The following is an 18,931-nucleotide window of genomic DNA, read 5'->3' as shown; positions in this document are numbered from 1 at the left end:
AGATATTGGTTATTTTTGCTGTCTTCTATGCAGACTCCTACCCATCACTTTTATGGCGTCTTGATTACAATAAAGAGTTTAAGCCTGCAAATGAACACAAACTAGCTGAGTGTCCTCATCCCCTGTGCAGGCGATGTAAAAAGCAACATTTTCCAAAAAGTAAAATATTAATTCCTTATAGGCTTTGTGAAGTTAATGGGAGCCGTATGTTTGCAACAGGTGAGTGTATCCTGAAAACAGACTCCTCTATCCATAAGAAGCCTCTTATCAAAATTGTCACACTTGCAGGCACACTGGGGTTATACAGATACCTCAGTCTGTCAGTGCTTTGTCCTGCTAGGGCCCAGAGCTGGTGTTCCTTCCTATAGAGAATAGTGCCTGTGGACCTGAAATGCAGGGAAACATCTCATGCTTTTTCTCTTTGCAGAGAGTTTCAGATCACTGCAGTTTTGTACTCATTGTTCAGTGGGAGCTTGATCAAAAGTTAATTAAAATGGAGAGATCACTTCTACGAGCTTCATGGGCTTGGGAATCAGGCAGTTGATCTTCCTGAAAAAATTCCTGGTAGTGAAGCTGTAAAGAAGCATTTGAATAATGTCATCAAACATGTTTGACACACAGGAAGCTGCAGCTTTACACAAAAAAATGAAAGGCAAGGCGAGGATACATTTTAGAAGGATGCTTGAACTAAGTGGTCAAGACAGAAGCTGGAAGGAAATACTTGTGCATAAATATGGAGATGAGAATTGAATACTCAAAATGAATGTAAGAGCAAGAGGAAATAATTGGTGAGGTTCAAATGAAAAATGGCATGGATAGAATGGAAGGAGATAAGGCTTTGAATAACAGTAGTAGAAGAGACTATACAACACAAAATGAAGAAAAAGCGAAGTGGGGAAGAACAGCTGAATCCTAGAGAAAGAACCAGCCTAAGCAGAAAGCAGCTTGTGGTTACAACACAGTGTTATACACTAAAGTGTACCTTGCTTATGTCTTTGGGTATAATTGTGTGTAATGCAGCATATGAGATGAATGAATGACTTTGCTGCATGTGTGTATTCCCTCCAGTGAAAAGTTCATCTTCTATGTGTGTCATGGTTTGGCACTGGCCAAACACCAGGTACCCAGGAATGTCCTTTGCTCACCCTCCCTTGCTATCAGCAGGACAGAGGGGAGGGAAAAAATTAACCAAGGGCTCATGAGTTGAGATGAGGACTGGGAGAAAACAATCTAAGGGCAAAACAGGTTCAAATTTAAAGGTATAAAATAAATTTGTTACTAACAAAGTCAGAGGAGGATAATGAGAAGTAAAATAAGCCTTTATAACACCTTTTCCCCACACCCCCTCCCTCCTTCCCACCAACAGGGCAGGCGAGATTTGGTCAGTTCATCACTCGAGATCTTTTTCTGTTCCTTCAGGGAGAGGAGTCTTTCCTCTGCTGTGCCGTGGGATCCCTCCCATGGCCGAACAGTCATCCCAAAACTGTTGTGGCGTGGGTTGCTAATCCACAGGGTGCAGTTCTGTAGGCAGGCTGCTCTAGTTGGGGAGCAAGGGCTCTGTCTCTGGAAGCAGGGGCCTTCTCTCTCTGTTCGGGTCTCCCACTAGTCCACAGCTTTTCTCTGGCATCCACCAGCTCTGGTGTGAGCACTTCTCCCATGGGCTGCCAGTGGATCTCTGCATCCCCTGTGCACATCATGTATTACAAGTTTGTTTCACCATGGTCCCCACCATGGCCTACAGAGCAATCTCATATCCAACGCTTGAAGCACCTTCCATCTTCTCCCCCCTTTTTTTTTCCACTGACCTTGATGCCGCCAATGTTGTTTTCCCTCACATCGTCACTACTTCCTCTTCTGTGACTAGAAGAAAAACTGCTGCTCCTAAGTACCATTGTCAACAAGTTCCACTGATTCAAAGATTCTTACCGGATCCCACAGCACTGAGAGGTTGATTTTTTGTGTAGGTTCTCCATCACAATTGCTCGCCATGTTCTCTGGGCCTGCTGCTGGCCAGGCGGCCCTGCTGGCATTGTGCGGGTAGTGGCGACCGTGGTGCTGGTAGTATTTAATGTTGGTAGTATTTAATGTATTATTTAATGCCTCTCCTGAAGGTGGGTGCCAGGAGGGAGAAGCTACCTCTGCTCCCCTGCCCTTCCACCCTCAGCATGGCTGGCTGGGGTGGCCAGGCAGGCAAGGCCACATCAGGATGGCCATGACACCTCACCACCCTGGAATAAAACTTTGTGTATGCTGCTTTGATTTTCTTCTTAAATGTGTCAGCACAGAGGTATTACCAGCCTCTCTAATAGGGCCAGCAGCGTGTCCATCTTCAGAGCCCTCAGAAAGGCTCTGTGGGACTGGTGGAAGCTTCTAGCAGCTTGCCACAGAAGCCACTTCTGTGACCCTTCCCCGCTTCTGAAGAACCCGGCAGTGCCAAATCAACACCAAGTGTCAAGCTTGTGGGTTCATGCTGTGAGTGGGATTTCAAGCAGTAATTCAGTGTGCTGTGTTTTTTGAAGTTACGTGGCAAATGGTGCTTCTGAAGTTGTTTGTGCAAGCTTCCTGTCACTTTACCTATTTATTACAAACTTTTCAAACTAGATATGTAAAATTAATGTTACTGGGCTATGTGCCTTCTCAGTTGAATTAGTGTAATCTTTTTTGATCAGCTTATTTCTCTGTTGTGAAATCAATTTGCTTTCATTTGACAACAAAAACAAGAACTAAACTTCAAATACATGATCAGAATTTCATGTTCTATTTAAATACTCACTTTTGGCTTGTCATTGCTTGACTACTCAAGTAGGGCTTGTTAATGGACTTTTAAATGCTCTTGTAGCAAAATCAAAATTTTCTAGTCAAAACTGAGAGGGAGAGGTCCAAAATAGCACATAATTTAGTGGCTGGAGTAGTTGAAAGAAGAGTAAAAGAGGTCTGAGCCTCCTTCTTGTGTAGTGACAGTACAATAGGACTGATAAGCATTGTAATGATACCCAGTGAGGCCACTCAAAAGGCCATTCTTCCTTTAAGGGTAAGCCTTAAAACAATGATTTTATTTGCTTCAGAATTATTAGTTAAGGCTGCAGGGTTGTGCTGGTGGACTCTTGAGTATTAAGATTCAAAGGCATTTGATACTTTTTAGCAAAGAGATGGCAGGAGCAAAGAATAAATTTGGGAGGGAAATTTCTAGCATATTTTAAAAGTTGTTAAAATTGTGTTTCCCTTAAACACAAAAAAGACAAACTTCAGTCCTATTCATCTGTAGCAGTTTTAGCTTATCAGTGCTCAGAATACAATGGCTCAAGTCCTGCTCAAACATAGGTTTCCGCAGTTTGTGTCTTGTACTTGTGTAAGGCATGCACATATATGGGAGCATTCTTGTGAGTTCCAGATTTCACACTTTACTTTTGAAATGCCTAGTTTGACAAGAGTCTGACAGTATAATCATTTTACCCTGTTAAGCTCTATTTTGGTAGATTTGAGATAGGGAAGGAGGGGTGGGAATTGTACTGAAGGTTTAAGCAACCGGAAAGAAAGATCAGAGATCCTAAAACTGGGAGCAGGTTTTGGAGCCCCAAACTTTGAGCACCACAGTCTGTTTTGGATAGCATATTTTATTTTGTGGCTGCATATATTCCAGTATGGAACTCTGGTATTTTACAAGAGTTAAGCAGAAACTTTGATGGGAGTTGCTGTATTGCCAGATACTGTTTTCATAAAATCCTAGAAACTTAATAATATTTTGTCAAATTCAGTTGCATTTGCAAAATATCTTGAAAATATTTTCAGGGTAGAAGAGACTGGCTCACATGTGTACAGTAATTTCACGAATACAAGCCGCACCAATTTGACCAAAATTTTGGTGGAAACCCGCAAGTGCGGCCAATATTCCGGGGCGGCTAATACATTAACAAAATTCTAAAAGCTGCCAACATGGAAGTGAGAGCCCGCGGCAGCCGAAAGCCAAGCTGGAGCCCGGCCGGCCCCGGCTGAGGTGGGAAAGCCTGGCAGAGGTGGGGCCAGCAGTGTGGGGGGCGGGTGGCAGAGCCTGAGCCAGCAGGGCGGGGCAGGGAGGGCGGCAGAGCCTGAGCCAGCAGGGCGGGGGAGCCCGGGAGAACTGGGGCTAGCAGTGCAGGGGAGCATGGCAGAAGCAGGAAGGCCGGCGGGTGGGGCTGCCTGGCAGCGGGGGAAGCCCAGCAGAATCGGGGCCAGCAGCGTGGGGGAGCCCGGCGGTGCGGGGGCCTGCAGTGCCGGTCAGGGCGAGGAAACGCGGCGGCGGTGCAGACGGGAGGGGGCGGCCGGCGAGCCTGGCAGCGGCGGCAGCAGCCCTGCCGGCGGGGCGAGCGAACGCGGCGCAGGGCGAGCGCGGCGCGGGGCGAGCGAACGCGGCGCGAGCGAAAGCGGCGCGGGGCGAACGCGGCGCGAGCGAAAGCGGCGCGGGGCGAACGCGGCGCGAGGCGCGGCGCGAGCGAACGCGGCGCGGGGCGAACGCGGCGCGAGGCGCGGCGCGAGCGAACGCGGCGCGGGGCGAACGCGGCGCGGGGCGGGCGCGGCGCGAGCGAAAGCGGCGCGGGGCGAATGCGGCGCGAGGCGCGGCGCGAGCGAAAGCGGCGCGGGGCGGGCGCGGCGCGAGTGAAAGCGGCGCGAGCGAAAGCGGCGCGGGGCGGGCGCGGCGCGAGTGAAAGCGGCGCGAGCGAAAGCGGCGCGGGGCGAACGCGGCGCGAGGCGCGGCGCGAGCGAAAGCGGCGCGGGGCAGGAGCGGCGCGAGCGAACGCGGCGCGAGCGAAAGCGGCGCGGGGCGAGCGAGGCGCGGGGCGAGCGGCGAGCCTGGCGGCGGCGGCAGCCCCGCCAGCCGGGCGAGCGAACGCGGCAGCGGGGCGGTGCTGACGGGAGAGGGGGGCCAGCGAGCCCGGCGGCGGCGGCAGCACCACCCGGCCAGCCCCGCCGAGCCGTGGCGCTGAGCTGGGCCACCCGGCCCCGTCGGCAACCATGAGCGGGCCGAGCCTGCCTGGCCCCGCCCCGAGCCAGTAAAGCCCGCTATGCCGCGATCCTGTTACTAATTGGCCAATTTGTGAAAGCTGCGCACGGATTCTCGCGACGAACGAAAGTGCGGCTAATATTCGGGGTGCGGCTTATGTATTGACAAAGACAGCAACATTGTCGAGGCACCGGGGGTGCGGCTTATAATGCGTGCGGCTTGTATTCGTGAAACTACTGTACTTAATATTTCAAACAAATATTTTCTGTCTGGAATTTGATGTTAAAATGTACTGTGGTCATGGTCTCTTGGTTTTCATGACCAAGTTTGAGACAAGAAATGCTGTAATTGATGTCAGATCATCACTTATGTCAAGGTATCTAATTTGTATTCATACAGAACCCATGCCTTTAACATTGAATTTAAATGAACCTTTAGAGTTCATTTAAATTCAATGTTAGTCACTCTTAAGTTTCTCCCAACAGCAACAAAAAACTTGTTTTCTTAATTCTAGGGATGTAATCCTCTTGCCGAGACTGGACGAAGCAAACTGCAAAATCAAAGAGCTGTTCTGAACCAACAGATCTTAAAAGCAGTGAGAATGAGAGCTGGTGCTGAAAATCTTCTAAGGTATATGTCATGATTTCTTAGTTTTCTTGCCCAAGCAACAGTTGTTTAATTTCCTTTAATTTTGTAGAATTCTCTTAGCTATTGTATTTTCTCCTTTTTCTTTCCCCAGACATGCTGCATCTCTTACTGTAGAATGATTTGTGAATCTCCCTGACTTTTATTCAAGCTCTACAGAGTCATTACTTGGTTTCAAGTGCACTTTCAGTACTGCTGTGTTACAGTAAATGAGCTGAATGTTAGACTTTCTTCGGTTGCTCTCTTTGTTCAGCTTTATTGCTAGAATATTGTAGTAAGTCCCTTTTACTCCTCAAATTAAATCAAGGTATCACCACTATGCTGCTGGCTTTTTCCAAGATCCTTTAGTTCTGTGCTGTGTAGCAGAAAGGACTGTCCATTGCCTTCTTTACTCCATGTAATAATGACATAGGAGTAGCAAGGTAGCACACATGTAATTTGGGCTGTTAACCCCAGTTGCCAGCAAATTCTCCTACAGTGTGAGGTAACTTAATCTATTACATTTTTTAGAATATGTTTTCATATATGGCTGTCCCCATAGGAACAGCCTTATGCTGACCCTCCCTTAAGGCTGTTACATCCTGTGATTTACTATTTGAAAAACAGCCTGTAGATTTCCAATCTTACACAGAAGATCTGAAAATTATCCCAGTTCTCATCTGTAGTAGTTTCCTGTAATGTCTGTTTCCCTGTAACTGGAGCAACAATGGGTCTTCAAAAACAAAATCTAGTAAATATACTTACAGAAGTGATAGCGCTTCGATAAATTAAATTTTCTTAAACTTGTCATCAGTCAGTAGGTTGCCTGTTGTCTGTTACCTGCTTTTCTCTCTACTCTTGCAAGAGGTGTGACAGGTTGAAAACATAGGTAATTTCAGCCTCTGTGACTGACTTAACTTTGCTTTGTTTTCTGGTAATTGACCTAAGAAGTGAGATTTAGAATTTTACTACTTTCCCCCATGTTTATTATTATATCTATATAATATATATAATATATAATATATATATTATATTATTATTATATAATTATTATACCTGTTTTTGAAATTGAATGCTTCATTCAGTTTCTGCTTGTCAGTTCAGGAGTGTTTTGGAAGGGCTAAAGACATGAGCAATACCTAATGTGAAAATTTGTAATGTTTAACCTAGATATCCAAAAATTCGGTTTCTGATGCCAGTATTAACTGCTGAAATACTGAAGGCGCTATTTACAGGAGTGGGAACTGAATCAACTTAAGAGTAGAGGAACAGACTTATTTTTAAGATTCTAGAAATCTAAAATGAATTTGCACTTGTTAAACTATTAAAACTTGCTAGTTCTTTGAAAGAAACAATTTTAAATGTAACCTGACCCCTGGATAGTTCACATGACTAGTTGTATCTACAATCTCCTAAGGAAAAAATGTAAACAAGCTTTATGTTTGCAGATTCTATTTGAATTTCATTAAGTTCTAAAAAAAACAAACCAATTGCTGTTCACAAGAAGCCTCTTGGAGTAGGATTTGAGAAAAAACTGGAAATGCAGGCTTCTTTACTTTTGGCTGAAAGTAAGTGCTAGGCTTGAAGCACATGATCCATATAGTGCAAAGACTTTTGTACTTAGAATTTCCAAAAGTCACCCTCTCCTTTTTATTGTCTTTTGCTCTGGTAGTTGAGTTAAAATGAAATTCAGTGTATGTGTTACGTGAATCTTGACAATACCACATTGCCCCTGTAGCTGTCATTTGCTGGTTGTTACTAAAAAGTATTTCTACTTTCATGTGTGTAAAACACATGAAAAGGTAATCAAATTAATTTGACATGGATGTTCATAGCAATAGAGCAAATAGAGAAGTCAATCTGGATGAAACTTTGGGGTTTCTGAAGAAGATATTAGAATCCCTCCTGTGGAGGATGGTAAGCCAGCCCAAACATGGAGCCTTAATATATCATAATTAAAGTGCTTGTAGGATCAAAACTTGTTTATTTATCTGTGTGGTGCTGCCTTTATCAAAGAAGATCCACCCCACCATATGTTTGTATCCAGTTTGGCTTACGAAGGCAACAGATGTGCTACATTGCTTAATTTAAGCAATCCAAGCTATTCAATGAAGTACAGCATAGAAAAATCACAGATAACTCATTTATAATATGAAAAACAAGCTTAGAATTTAAGTCTTGGAATAATTAATTTTTCATCAAGGTGTTCCATAAAATTGGAGAACTCTGCTCCAAGTGGAGCCCGATTTATGAGATGGTTGTTCATAGATTTATGAGATGATTGTTCATAAATATTTATGAAGGTGAATTTTGTTCTAAAATAAAGGTAAATGCAAAATGCTGCAAATTTAAGTTTGTTACTGTCTTAAGATTCAGAATCTAAAATAAGGGTACAATATCTTAAACATGGATACCTTTTATCTTAACATCATACCCTGTGGATTTATAGATACAGATGATTTAAGTATATTGAAAAGAGTAATGCTCTAATAAAATTGTCAGTATGGAGAATCAGGTTAGAAATTTGAGATATAAATATACAAATAAGTAATCACAGAAATAAGAAATAAGACATAAGAAATGCTTAGGGGGTGTTAAATACTAACATCTATTGCGTTTGCAGTTCAAAGTGTTGCCATTTAAAGACATAAAGGGCAAAGGAAACAAGCAAACAAAATCATATTTACATCCAAAAAATAAAATTATAGAGAAAATTGTATATACAGAAATTTCTTTCTGTGATAATTTCTGGGGGAAAGTTATTTTCTTTTATTCTTAAGATCAGAAGTCTCAACAGATCTTTAGTCTCAGTTGAAGAATGTCTCCTTACTCCTCACAACTCCATCCACCTGTCTTCTAAAATGAAAAAAAAAAATCACGTAATCTGAAAATAGGATAGTGATTCTGTTTAAGATGCTTTAGTTTTATTGATTAATGTATCTGAAAATAAGCTTGACCCTTAGTGATACATGGAAAATTTGGCATATAGGAAATCTTCTGTGGCTGCATGCTATTATCTGGAACCTCTCCCAGGCATTCTCTTGAGAGAAAAACTTAATAAATTCTGAAACATGAGGTCTTGTATCATCTCTCAAAGGAGAAAAAGAAATCTTAAAAATGCTAAGAATGCTAGCATTGAAAGTTGAAGGGGGTCAAGCAAGCTTGCAGCAAACCTTTTCCTCAGCAATAAAAAATGGCTATGTCCGTGTCTCTGCAGAGCAACCACCAACAACAAAGTACGAGAGCAGGTACTACTGGAATTGAGTTTTGTAAACTCAGACCTGCAGATCTTAAAGGAAGAATTGGAAGGACTTAATATCTCAGTGGAGGTTTATCAAAATGCAGAGTAAGTACAAAGCTAAGTTATTCAATTATTAACAGTTCTTCTGTTTACCCTTGAAAACAAAATTGTTTCTAGGTAAGTGTGGATGTTGGACACTAATCGTGTGAAAGAGCAGAGAGCTTGATAGGAAGAGAACATACTTGATGGTGGATTTGTTGACTAAGGGTTAGTCTGCATATTTGACCTTCTCTTGGGAAATGTATGTGCCACTAATCCTTGGATATGGAGTTCCTTTGAAGAGAAAAGTATCCTGAGAATTGAAAGCTCTCGGGGCTATAGTGCACAGTTGGCACGTAGCAGAATTTCCAGTACTGGAATGGCTTCCTGCATTCTGGAGTGAACAAACTCAGTGATACAGTAATACCTCCTCTCAGGTGTGGTGCATACAACAGTCCTGTCTTCAGCTGGAGAACAGCAACAATGCTGATTTGATGTTTAGAGCAGACCAGGTAATCTTGAATGTGTGCCCTTCAGTGACAGAAAAACACAAATTCCTTGGCTAATGGAGAGGAATTTTTAGTAGATGAAATTGGATTTTTCCTGAGATGTTTTTCTCCACTTTGAAGAGCATACTAATTTTTAAATTGCAATGGATTCCTCAAAGATAAAACTTCAAAGTTAAGGAATATTCATTGCTGCATACTGAAATTATTTCTGTATCAGTTATATGTCTTGTTGTTCCTAAAACTAAGTATTTACTATTTGATTAACAGTAGCTCAAGGTACAAATTGAAATGCTTAATGTGATGGAGGTATAATTTTGGGTCCCTCTTAGCACTGTTCTCAGTTAGGTGTTAAACTTCCAGGTGGATTACAAGGAATTCTTAATGTAAAAGGATGAAGCACATTTCCAGAGAGCTAACTTCCAACTGAATGCTGACTTGATGCATAGTATCTGTGCTGTAGTGTTCTCAAACAGCAACTTATGCTACATTTCTTACCCTCCACCCCCATGGCAAACTTTGACAACTATTTGATGCAAAAATACAAAAATATTTGGGGTTTTTTTGGTTGGTCTTTTTTTTTTTTTTGAGATTTGGGTTTCTTGTTCAAGATTTTACTGGTCTTCATAGATAAATGCATGTGAGAACAGAGAGCAGTTATGGCTGTGGAAATGAGAGCAGCTCCACAAGTATTTCTTCTTCTAGCTAAAGAATATTAAAAGTATTTGGATTCTCACTGAAGGTCAGGCCCCAGGGCAGGCAGAAACCTTGAGGAGGCTGGACAGCAGTATGCTTGTTATTCTCTCCTGATCCTACTTACCCAGTCTATTTTGAATGGTGTTTTGCCTTTCTTATCCTTTTCATTCTAAGCTCTAAATGCTTTCTATGTTTCATTAGCTAAAAGAATTCATTTCCCTGTAACTGCTCTCCAGCCTTTAACAGCAAATAGCTATTAATAGTTGCTCTCTGACTATTGTGCATAGAGTTGTCTGCATAAGGTCACACCCATGGTTTACTGGATTAGCCAGTATTGTGTTTGAACAATCTCAGGGGTTGGCCCTTCCAGTACTTGCACACATCTCAGCTGGACTGAGAAGCATGATGCTATTTCTGCTCATTTCTGGAAATCCAGGATCACTTCCCTAGCTGTTCAATACTCTCATGATGTATGCTCATGGGTGTGGCACCTTGGCTGTGGAAATAAATTATTCACTTTGAATGAACAATGCTGATATCTACAGGGACTATGGATGGTGTTAGAATGGATTAAATCAGTAAGTTGGGATTTTTTCCATGTGTCTCACTTCTTTTTGAGGAAAAAGTCTTGATATAATCTGTAGTAAAAATGTCGAGGTTTCTTCTAAAAGCCTCATCAGAAATCAGATCATTTGCACCACTTGAAATGATGTTTTGGTTCTGTATCCTGGAGGTCCTTTTCAACATAGCAGAGCCACTTTCTGGATCATGAAGGACTCTTCCTCTGCTTAGGCAACTGCATTCCTACTGCTACCCTCTCAAGATGGAATTTTCACCAACAAGAAAGTTGGTTTAGCTGAAAAGAGCATAAATGCATGTGAGATTTTGTAGTTGGTAATGGAATGCTCTAAGCAATGATTAGAAAGTCAAAAAGTTTTCAGGAAAAATGAAAATATTAAATGAACTTTATAATTGCTTCATACTGATCTATTAAATATACACAACAAACTATGTATGTGGAAGCAATTCTGATCTTTTTTTAACTTGGTTCTCATCCTTACTGCCCTTTGCTATTCTAGAGGTTGACTTGTCTAGAGGTTAACACCTAGCATTGTCTAGAAACTAAGTAGTTCTTGGACTTCCTACTGCTAGACCTTTCCCTGTGAAATCTGGAGTACTTTGTACCCTGCTTCTCCCTGTGTTACACACATTACTACATATGAAATCATTGGTAGCATGTAAATACTCATTATAATTATTGATACTGATACTTATCATGGCTCTTACTGTGGCACATCTCCTGGCAGCTGTGGAGCTGAATTGCAGTAAGGCAGCCTTTGAGACTCTTTTCCTTTGCCTGAAGGAAAAATAGGCTTAAATGAAAAAAAAAAAAAAATAGTGCAGGTAAGTAGCTTTCTTGAATACAGGCCATTAGGCAGATTTTCTTGTTCAGGAAGGAACTATATACTTTTCTCTTTATTCCATCAGTGTATGAACTTCCTGTCATGAAATGAAACAAATAAAAGTAATTGCAACAGAAAAAAAAAGTCTGAATATTTTTGGTTTTTTTTTCCATAGAGAGACTTTCAGTATTCCCTTGGTACCTCTTGGCCTAAAGGAAACCAAAGACGTAGACTTTACACTCCCCCTCAAGGTAAATTTTACATGCACATTTCAGAATGAATAGTTAACAGAAATAACCTCCATGTCAGATTTGTTTAAAGAAACAGAAGTAATTTAGGTACAAATTATTTTTTGTTTTGCCCTAAAATCAATGTCATGACATGTTAAAAATTAGCCACCAATTATTTGGGTCGTTGCTCCTATCTAGTTAGGACAAGAAGTCCAAAGATGTTACAAGAAATTCTACTTTGAAGATGGAGTTAATACAAAGAATAAAAATTCCTTCCATGGTTTTGTTTCTGATAAGAGTATTGATGGCTGATTTAGGTGTGAAAGGAAGTAGTAATGAAGATTTTACTTGGAGTAATGTAGTGATACACCAACTTACACTAACCAAGACAGCTCAGCTGGGGAGCAGTGTTGCAGCATTAACACTGCTTGTTTGCTGGCTAATATACTTTGCTGGCTACTTGAGCCATCTTCTGTATTTTCTGAACTTCTGTGTATTGTGCAATATAGATTTTTATCTCACAGTAATCCATCTGGTATCACTGTAGCATTTGTCTCTATTTTTACTTCTGTGGGTTAAAGTCCATGGTCAGATCATGGTACCACTTCATGTCATTGCAGCTTTGTTATTTTAAGTGGAATTGCCCTAGTGTAGCTCACAAGAAGTTGGCAGTCTCTGTTAGCAAGTTTTTATGGTCACTTGATCCCATTGTCATTTTAGATAACAGGGTTTGTTTGTCCCTTTCAAACCACTAAGTAGTGTTGTTTTAAAACCAATTGGAACTAATGTAGCAGATGTTTGATTCCAGTGAAATTTGTCTAAGATATCAAATTCTTCTGTCTTACTGTAATCTCATTGCTATGTGCTAATGTACTATTGACTAAAAGGGAGTAGATGTTCAAATCACAACTGAATCCATTTCGTACTGTTTGTAACTGTAGGAAAAATAGTTTAGGCTAATTTTAGATATTCCAGGTTTTATCTTTTTTTTCTTTTGTTAGGACTTTATTCTGGAACATTATAGTCAAGACAGTTCAGAGTATGAAGACGAAATAGCAGATCTCATGGATCTGAGACAAGTAAGTTTAAGTATGGTATACTCTGAGGTCTTTTAATATACAGTTGTAAATAACTTTTGTATGGAATCAAAACATGAAATTTTTACTTAGAGCTTACTGTACTCTTATTGAGTTCGTTTCTGAGACATGGTGCATGAATTTCCATTGTCCAAGACCTTTGCAATCTGAGTGAAGAAAAAGTGAAGAAACAGATGAAGTCATGCAAAATGATTGAGCTATTGATGTAACTGTAAATTTTGTAAATCTAAGACTTGTCTTGCCTATTGTTTTTTATTTTAAAAGACAGTAATTTCATGACTATAAGGTGCACCCTTTTGACTAAAATTTTGGCCCGAACCCAGAAGTGCAGCTTATAGTCCAGTGCGCCTTGTATATGGACAGAGTTTGGAAATTTGCCAACCCAGAAGTGCGAGTCGTGGGGGGAGCTGGCGGGTGGAGGCGGGGCCGCGGGTGCAGGGGGGCCTGTGGTGCTGCGGCTGCCGGGTTGAGGCGGGGCCTCGGCCAGCAACTGCGCGGGGGGAGCTGGCCTTATAGTCCGGTGCACCTTACATATCGGCAAAATTTTGGAAATTTGCTGAAACCCGGAAGTGTGCCTTATAATCCGGTGCGCCTTATAGTAGTGAAATTACTGTATTTAAAATTTAGCAGGAAGAGTGTTGAAGTGAATTAATCTGGCAAAATATTGTAGTAGAATGGTGGCTATTTCTAACTACAGTTTATTCCCTGTGCTATGCTAGAAACACAAGCCTTCTCTGTAGCGTTCATGAAATACCTACAATCTTTATTTAATTAACCTTGAGACTTGCCAAACAGATTTTGTTTGCTTTTAAAAAAAAATGTGCTACTGAAAAACTTCTGTCATGAATCCATGTTGCTTTAAGCTTACTGTTCTCAGGTTCCACATATTTCTATGGTATGCAAAAGTCCAAGGGAAGCAGAGCTTTATCTTTGGGGTTTCAGTACCCATCCTGTAACTCAACAGAATTAACTTAATTTTAATCCATTGTGTTTCAAGGCCTGCCGCACTCCTAGCCGAGATGAAGCTGGCATTGAGATGTTGATAAGTTATTTCCTGCAACTTGGTTATGTAGAAAACAGATTTTTCCCACCCACCAGGCACATTGGAGTTTTATTTACATGGTAAGTGTGTAGTTCGCGTTTCTCTTTTTTTCCCCTCCCAGAACACTGGTTAATCATTGACTTTTCTTTTTAATCGATGTATGTCAGTGTGTCTCCTCTTGAATCCCTACAGTGTGCGTTGTCAATTTTTTTTTTTCTTAGTTAAGAGTAAGCCTGAATACAATACACCCTTCACATGCTTAGAGTGAAAACATTGGCTAGATTATGATTTGGGTGACAGGTTAGCACAAGGGAGAAAGAGAAAAAATAATCTTCATTTTGGACAGCTACAGGTGTTTCTGAATTCTGAGCCCAGGTGTACAAAATGAGTACAAGAATGGGTTCAGACCTTAATTCCCTTCCTTCAATTTGTTAAGAAGACCACTTGGGCCAGAAGAGAGAAAGGAGCAACATAATTTTCAATAAGGGAGTATTTGCTGATTCTGTGAGCAAAATTTGACTCTGAATTCAAAATTTTTGTGATGGAAAAAGATGATTACCATGTAGCCAAGAGGAACTGTTAAATTTCTAGTCAGAACTGCAAATGGAAAACTTTAAACTTAAGCAGTAGAGGATCTCACCTGCCAGTGGTTGATCTTTGGCAACATCTAAGCAGGAGAGTGTGGCAGCACATATGGATCCTTCCCTGATATGCTCTTCAGCCCTGTGATGTTTTATGGGCTCTTCTGAGTTAAATGTAATGACCTTATGGAGGCAGTACTATAAACCCTGCTGAAAACTGTCTCAAATAAAGGTGTTCCCTGACTTACGTTAATTATGTGGATTATCCTTGCAAAACATTATGGTGTGTCTGTCCACCTTCATTTTCACTGTAGCAGGACAGTTAAGAATTCCACTATTCATTCAGAAAAACAGAATAAAAGTACAGTAATTTCAGGATTATAAGCCGCACCATTTTTACTAAAATTTTGATTCCGCCCTGGAAATGCGGCTTACACTCAGGAGCGACTAATATGTGAAAAAATTTCTGAAATTTCCAACTCCGGAAATGCAGCCAAGGTGCCGAGCCGAGCACCTGCCAGTAAAACCCGGCATTGCATGATTGTTACAAATTGGTTACTCTGTTGTGCGGCGGGTGGAGCTGGGCTCTGTGCCAGCGGGGCGGGGGGTGGGGGGAGGCGGGGGCTCCCTCCTTCAGGCAGCACAGCCCGGGGGAGAGGCGGGGGACTGCATGCTGCCATCCCCACGGCCCAAGAGGGAGGCAGGGGCTCCCTCCTGCCAGCCCTGCGGCGAGGCAGGGCTGGGCTGGGCCACCTGGCCCCATTGGCAGCCCCGAGCGGGCCGAGCCAAGCCAGTAAACCCCACAATCCCGCGATTCTGTTACTATTTGGCAACTTTGTTGCACATGGGTCCTCGCTGTGAATGACAGAGAGGCTTATAATCAGGTGCGGCTTGTGTATGGACAAAGAACAAAATGTTGCCGACACCCAGTGATGCGGCTTATAGTCAGTGCGGTTTGTAATCGTGAAATTACTGTACTTGTTTTTTTCAATGGACTCTGCTGATCTTAACACTTCTAATATTTGTTTCCCAAGGTATGATTCCTTCACAGGTGTCCCAGTGTGCCAGCAAAATCTGTTGCTTGAAAAAGCTAGTATTTTATTCAACATTGGAGCTCTCTACACACAGATTGGAACAAGATGCAATCGTCAGACCCAGGCTGGACTTGAAAATGCTGTTGATGCTTTTCAGAAAGCTGCAGGTACACACCTTAAAATATTGGAAAGATCTTCATGCAAATGTCCCCATTGTCATTCTGATGTCATTATGCATTTTCTACTGGCCTGATTACACAAAGAAAGGAGGAATAGAGACATTCAAAAAGCCTAGTGAAGAGCTCAGATGGAGCTTTAATTCACAACCTGGAACTGCAGTCTGAACATGGACATAAGACAGTGAATACTGTGGTTAATCATTACTGAACTGCAGTTCAAAGGTCAAAGTTACAGCACTAGCATTAACTGCTTCATTCTTTCTTTCACTGACGTAACTGCTTTTACCTCAGTGATAGCACATGGGTGTCAAATCTGTATTAGAGACAATTGACAGGTTTGATATAAACCCTGTAACCTTGTTTTCCATATGAGCCTCTTTAAATTAATCTTGCTTTTCCCTCTGGTGAAAGTTGCAATTCTTTGGAAGTTGACTACCTGTTTTCCATAAATTCCCAAGGCCAGCAGGTTCAAAATAACCAATCTGTCCCAAGCATAGAGAAATAGAAATTCTTATAAAGGGAATCTTATCCCTTGAACTAACATAATATAAAGTCTTTTGTTTTCACTGGAGGCTTCCAAATAGATTTTCTACTTTGTTTTGTAAGTATCATCTCTGCTACATGGAGTATTTAAAGACATGTCCTTTGTAATCAATATGTACTGCAAGATTTATTTCTGCATTAACATCTGTGACTATTGGTTTGCACTGTATGGGTAGTTTTATCAGCTAAAAGCTGTGGAGCACAGAGTTGAATTTTCATAAATCCCCTCATTTGAGTACACAGCTGTCAAAAAAGTGTATTATTTCTTCATCCATATTTAAAACAATAAATTATTTTTCAACCTTTATATTTCATCTGAAAGAAATTTCAGTAGTTGAGAAATTTCTCCATTTTACTGCTGCTCCTTCCATTTTGCAAATTAAACAAAAAAATCACTGCTTTTCACTTCAGAATGAATGCAAAACTGGAAAGGTGTTACTTGCTACCAGAGTTACCTTTGCAGGGCCCCAAAGCAGCAAGCTCAGGAGGCATTTCATTGTACCTGTGCACAGTGCTGTAACACTTCATTACGTTGGCAGAGGTAGGATAGAGTCTGTATTAACTGTTTCCCAGTGCTGAATGGAAGGTGTTGCACAGAATTTATCCTTAACATAAGCAGAAAATGTTGAGAACAAAAAACCCCATGTTTGGGTTTGTTCCTTTCCGTAGGAACACTGAAACTCCATCAGTATACTTGGGATATGCCTGGTAAATTTGAGATTAATTTTTTTAGTGCATAAAGGTAGGGATGGCCATGTTTCAAATTTGTTTAATGGCTTATTAAAAGTTCAGATATGAGTGTAACATGGGAAGTAAAAAATCACAGACAACATTTAGTAGGAAAATACTGCACAACATGGCCAGAACTGAGTGTAGTGGCAAAAAGTCAGATTACAGAAGCTGAAATACTTCAGAGGCAGAGGTCTTACTGTTACCCTGCTGCAGGACTGTCAGCATTAGCAAGCTGGCTGAACTCACTAAACCAGTTGGGTGACATGCCTGCTGAAGGTTATACTTCCATCCATGAAACTGTTACTTAGTATTGCACTACAGTTAGTGTTTGAAATTTGATATATGATGGAAATTGCTAATATTTTGGTGGCACCAAAGATCTAGAGAATAATCTTATTTTTACCCTATTAAATATAATTACAAATAAAGTGGTTTACAGGCATGGAACGGAGCTTTCATTGGGACACACAATGCACTTAGCAGCATCTGAAAAAAAAATTAATATTTAATTAAGTTTATATGTTTGTATCTTTCCCTTCTTTCCAGAGGTTCTACTACTGTCATCTCCTTATACGTGTGCAGATTTTTGTCTTTTTTGTCCCCTGTAGAAGCCATAGTCTGCCACTCCCACATAAAAGTCACGTTTAGTTCAGCACAGTCTTATGGTCAATCACAAGAACTTTTACATGCAAATCAGAAGGCAGTGCCCTCAAAACTTGCAGTTTCTATTGCTCCTCTGAAGTGTAATTTTACAACTGTACTTGGGGATGATTGATTGCACTGCAAAGCAAAACCTGTAGGTCAGTCTAACATCTTATGCACCAAGAATTCCTTCAGATGGCTGTAGTGCAATACTAGAAAATATCCTTTAAATCCTAATTATGGTACATACTGGAATTAAGTTCACTTATTTATCTTTGTAATGCTGACAAAACCATTTTGTAATTGCAGGAGTTTTAAGCTACTTGAAGGAGACCTTTACTCACACCCCAAGCTACGACATGAGCCCAGCAATGCTGAATGTGCTGGTGAAAATGATGCTTGCCCAAGCTCGAGAGTGTGTTTTTGAGCAGATTGGTCTTTCTGGAATACGCAATGAGTTTTTCACACTAATAAAAATGACACAGGAAGTTGCCAAGGTAAAATATGGGACTTTCAATCTAGTCTTTACAGCGACTCTTTACAGTGCTTACTACCTACAGCTTTTAGTAATACTAACTAAATTTATTGAATGCAAATGTTAACAACCATTACTGGAAACCAAAAATAACATGGGGCAGGTCACAAACTACAGTGAGAAACACAACCTTTCAGAAGATTAAAATGTGAACAGATGACGTTTAAATATTATTTTAGAGTTGTTACAATTTATTTAATTCATAATTAATAGAGATTAACAGAAACAGGCAATGAACTTGCTGAAGGATTTTTACAAGCTATTTTTGTTGTCTTTCAAACAGTACAGATTTCATCCACAGAATTACATGTAAAGGCTATGGGTTGTTTGTGTGGTTCCCTGTTAAGTATTGAACACAACCTGTCTTGTTTCCCAGCTGCTGAAGGGCATGCAAACCTAAAAAGCTTAATCCAAAAGAACAGCTAAATTGTAACTGAGGGAAGGACCTTGACAAATAGAGTTAAATTGGTACCTGCAGATCTTTCATGGGACTTGCCAAGAAATGGTGAGATAGGCTTGCCCCAGAAGGTAGTGTTAATACTTGATTGAGGTATGTACCAAAAAATCAGTGTGCCATGAAGATACTGCTGTGCTTTCTGTTGTTTCAGAGTAGCAGGTACATAAGTGGTTCTGTAGTAGAAAAACAGGCAAAGCCTTTCATACCAGCCCTGTAAAGCCACCATGACATGTCTGTAGGATTGATCAGCTGCAGGGGAAAGATTTGTTGATTCTGTCAGTTGAAGTAGTTTGATCCATTAAAGAGCATTCACTGCATGAAAAACTATTTTATTTCCTCTGTATAAAGGGTAATATCCCAGTTTTAACTAGA

The 18,931-nt window shown here is 41.1% G+C and overlaps 1 protein-coding gene across 2 annotated transcripts in view; it reads left to right on the top strand.

Annotated features, from left to right (window-relative positions):
* Positions 1–18,931, top strand: part of RHPN2 (rhophilin Rho GTPase binding protein 2) — a 40,175-nt gene that overhangs the window by 13,210 nt on the left and 8,034 nt on the right. For both annotated transcript variants that reach the window (XM_033069733.2, XM_033069732.1), the window contains exons 2-8: positions 5,493–5,608; positions 8,820–8,948; positions 11,663–11,738; positions 12,719–12,796; positions 13,812–13,936; positions 15,472–15,638; positions 17,877–18,064. In XM_033069733.2, coding sequence (XP_032925624.1) covers positions 5,580–5,608; positions 8,820–8,948; positions 11,663–11,738; positions 12,719–12,796; positions 13,812–13,936; positions 15,472–15,638; positions 17,877–18,064 — 792 coding nt within the window. In that variant the 5' untranslated portion in view covers positions 5,493–5,579. The remainder of the gene's footprint in view (positions 1–5,492; positions 5,609–8,819; positions 8,949–11,662; positions 11,739–12,718; positions 12,797–13,811; positions 13,937–15,471; positions 15,639–17,876; positions 18,065–18,931) is intronic.

The sequence above is a fragment of the Catharus ustulatus genome, chromosome 11 (assembly GCF_009819885.2).
Source record: "Catharus ustulatus isolate bCatUst1 chromosome 11, bCatUst1.pri.v2, whole genome shotgun sequence".
Lineage (NCBI taxonomy): Eukaryota > Metazoa > Chordata > Aves > Passeriformes > Turdidae > Catharus > Catharus ustulatus.
This window is presented reverse-complemented; position numbering and strand designations above follow the sequence as displayed.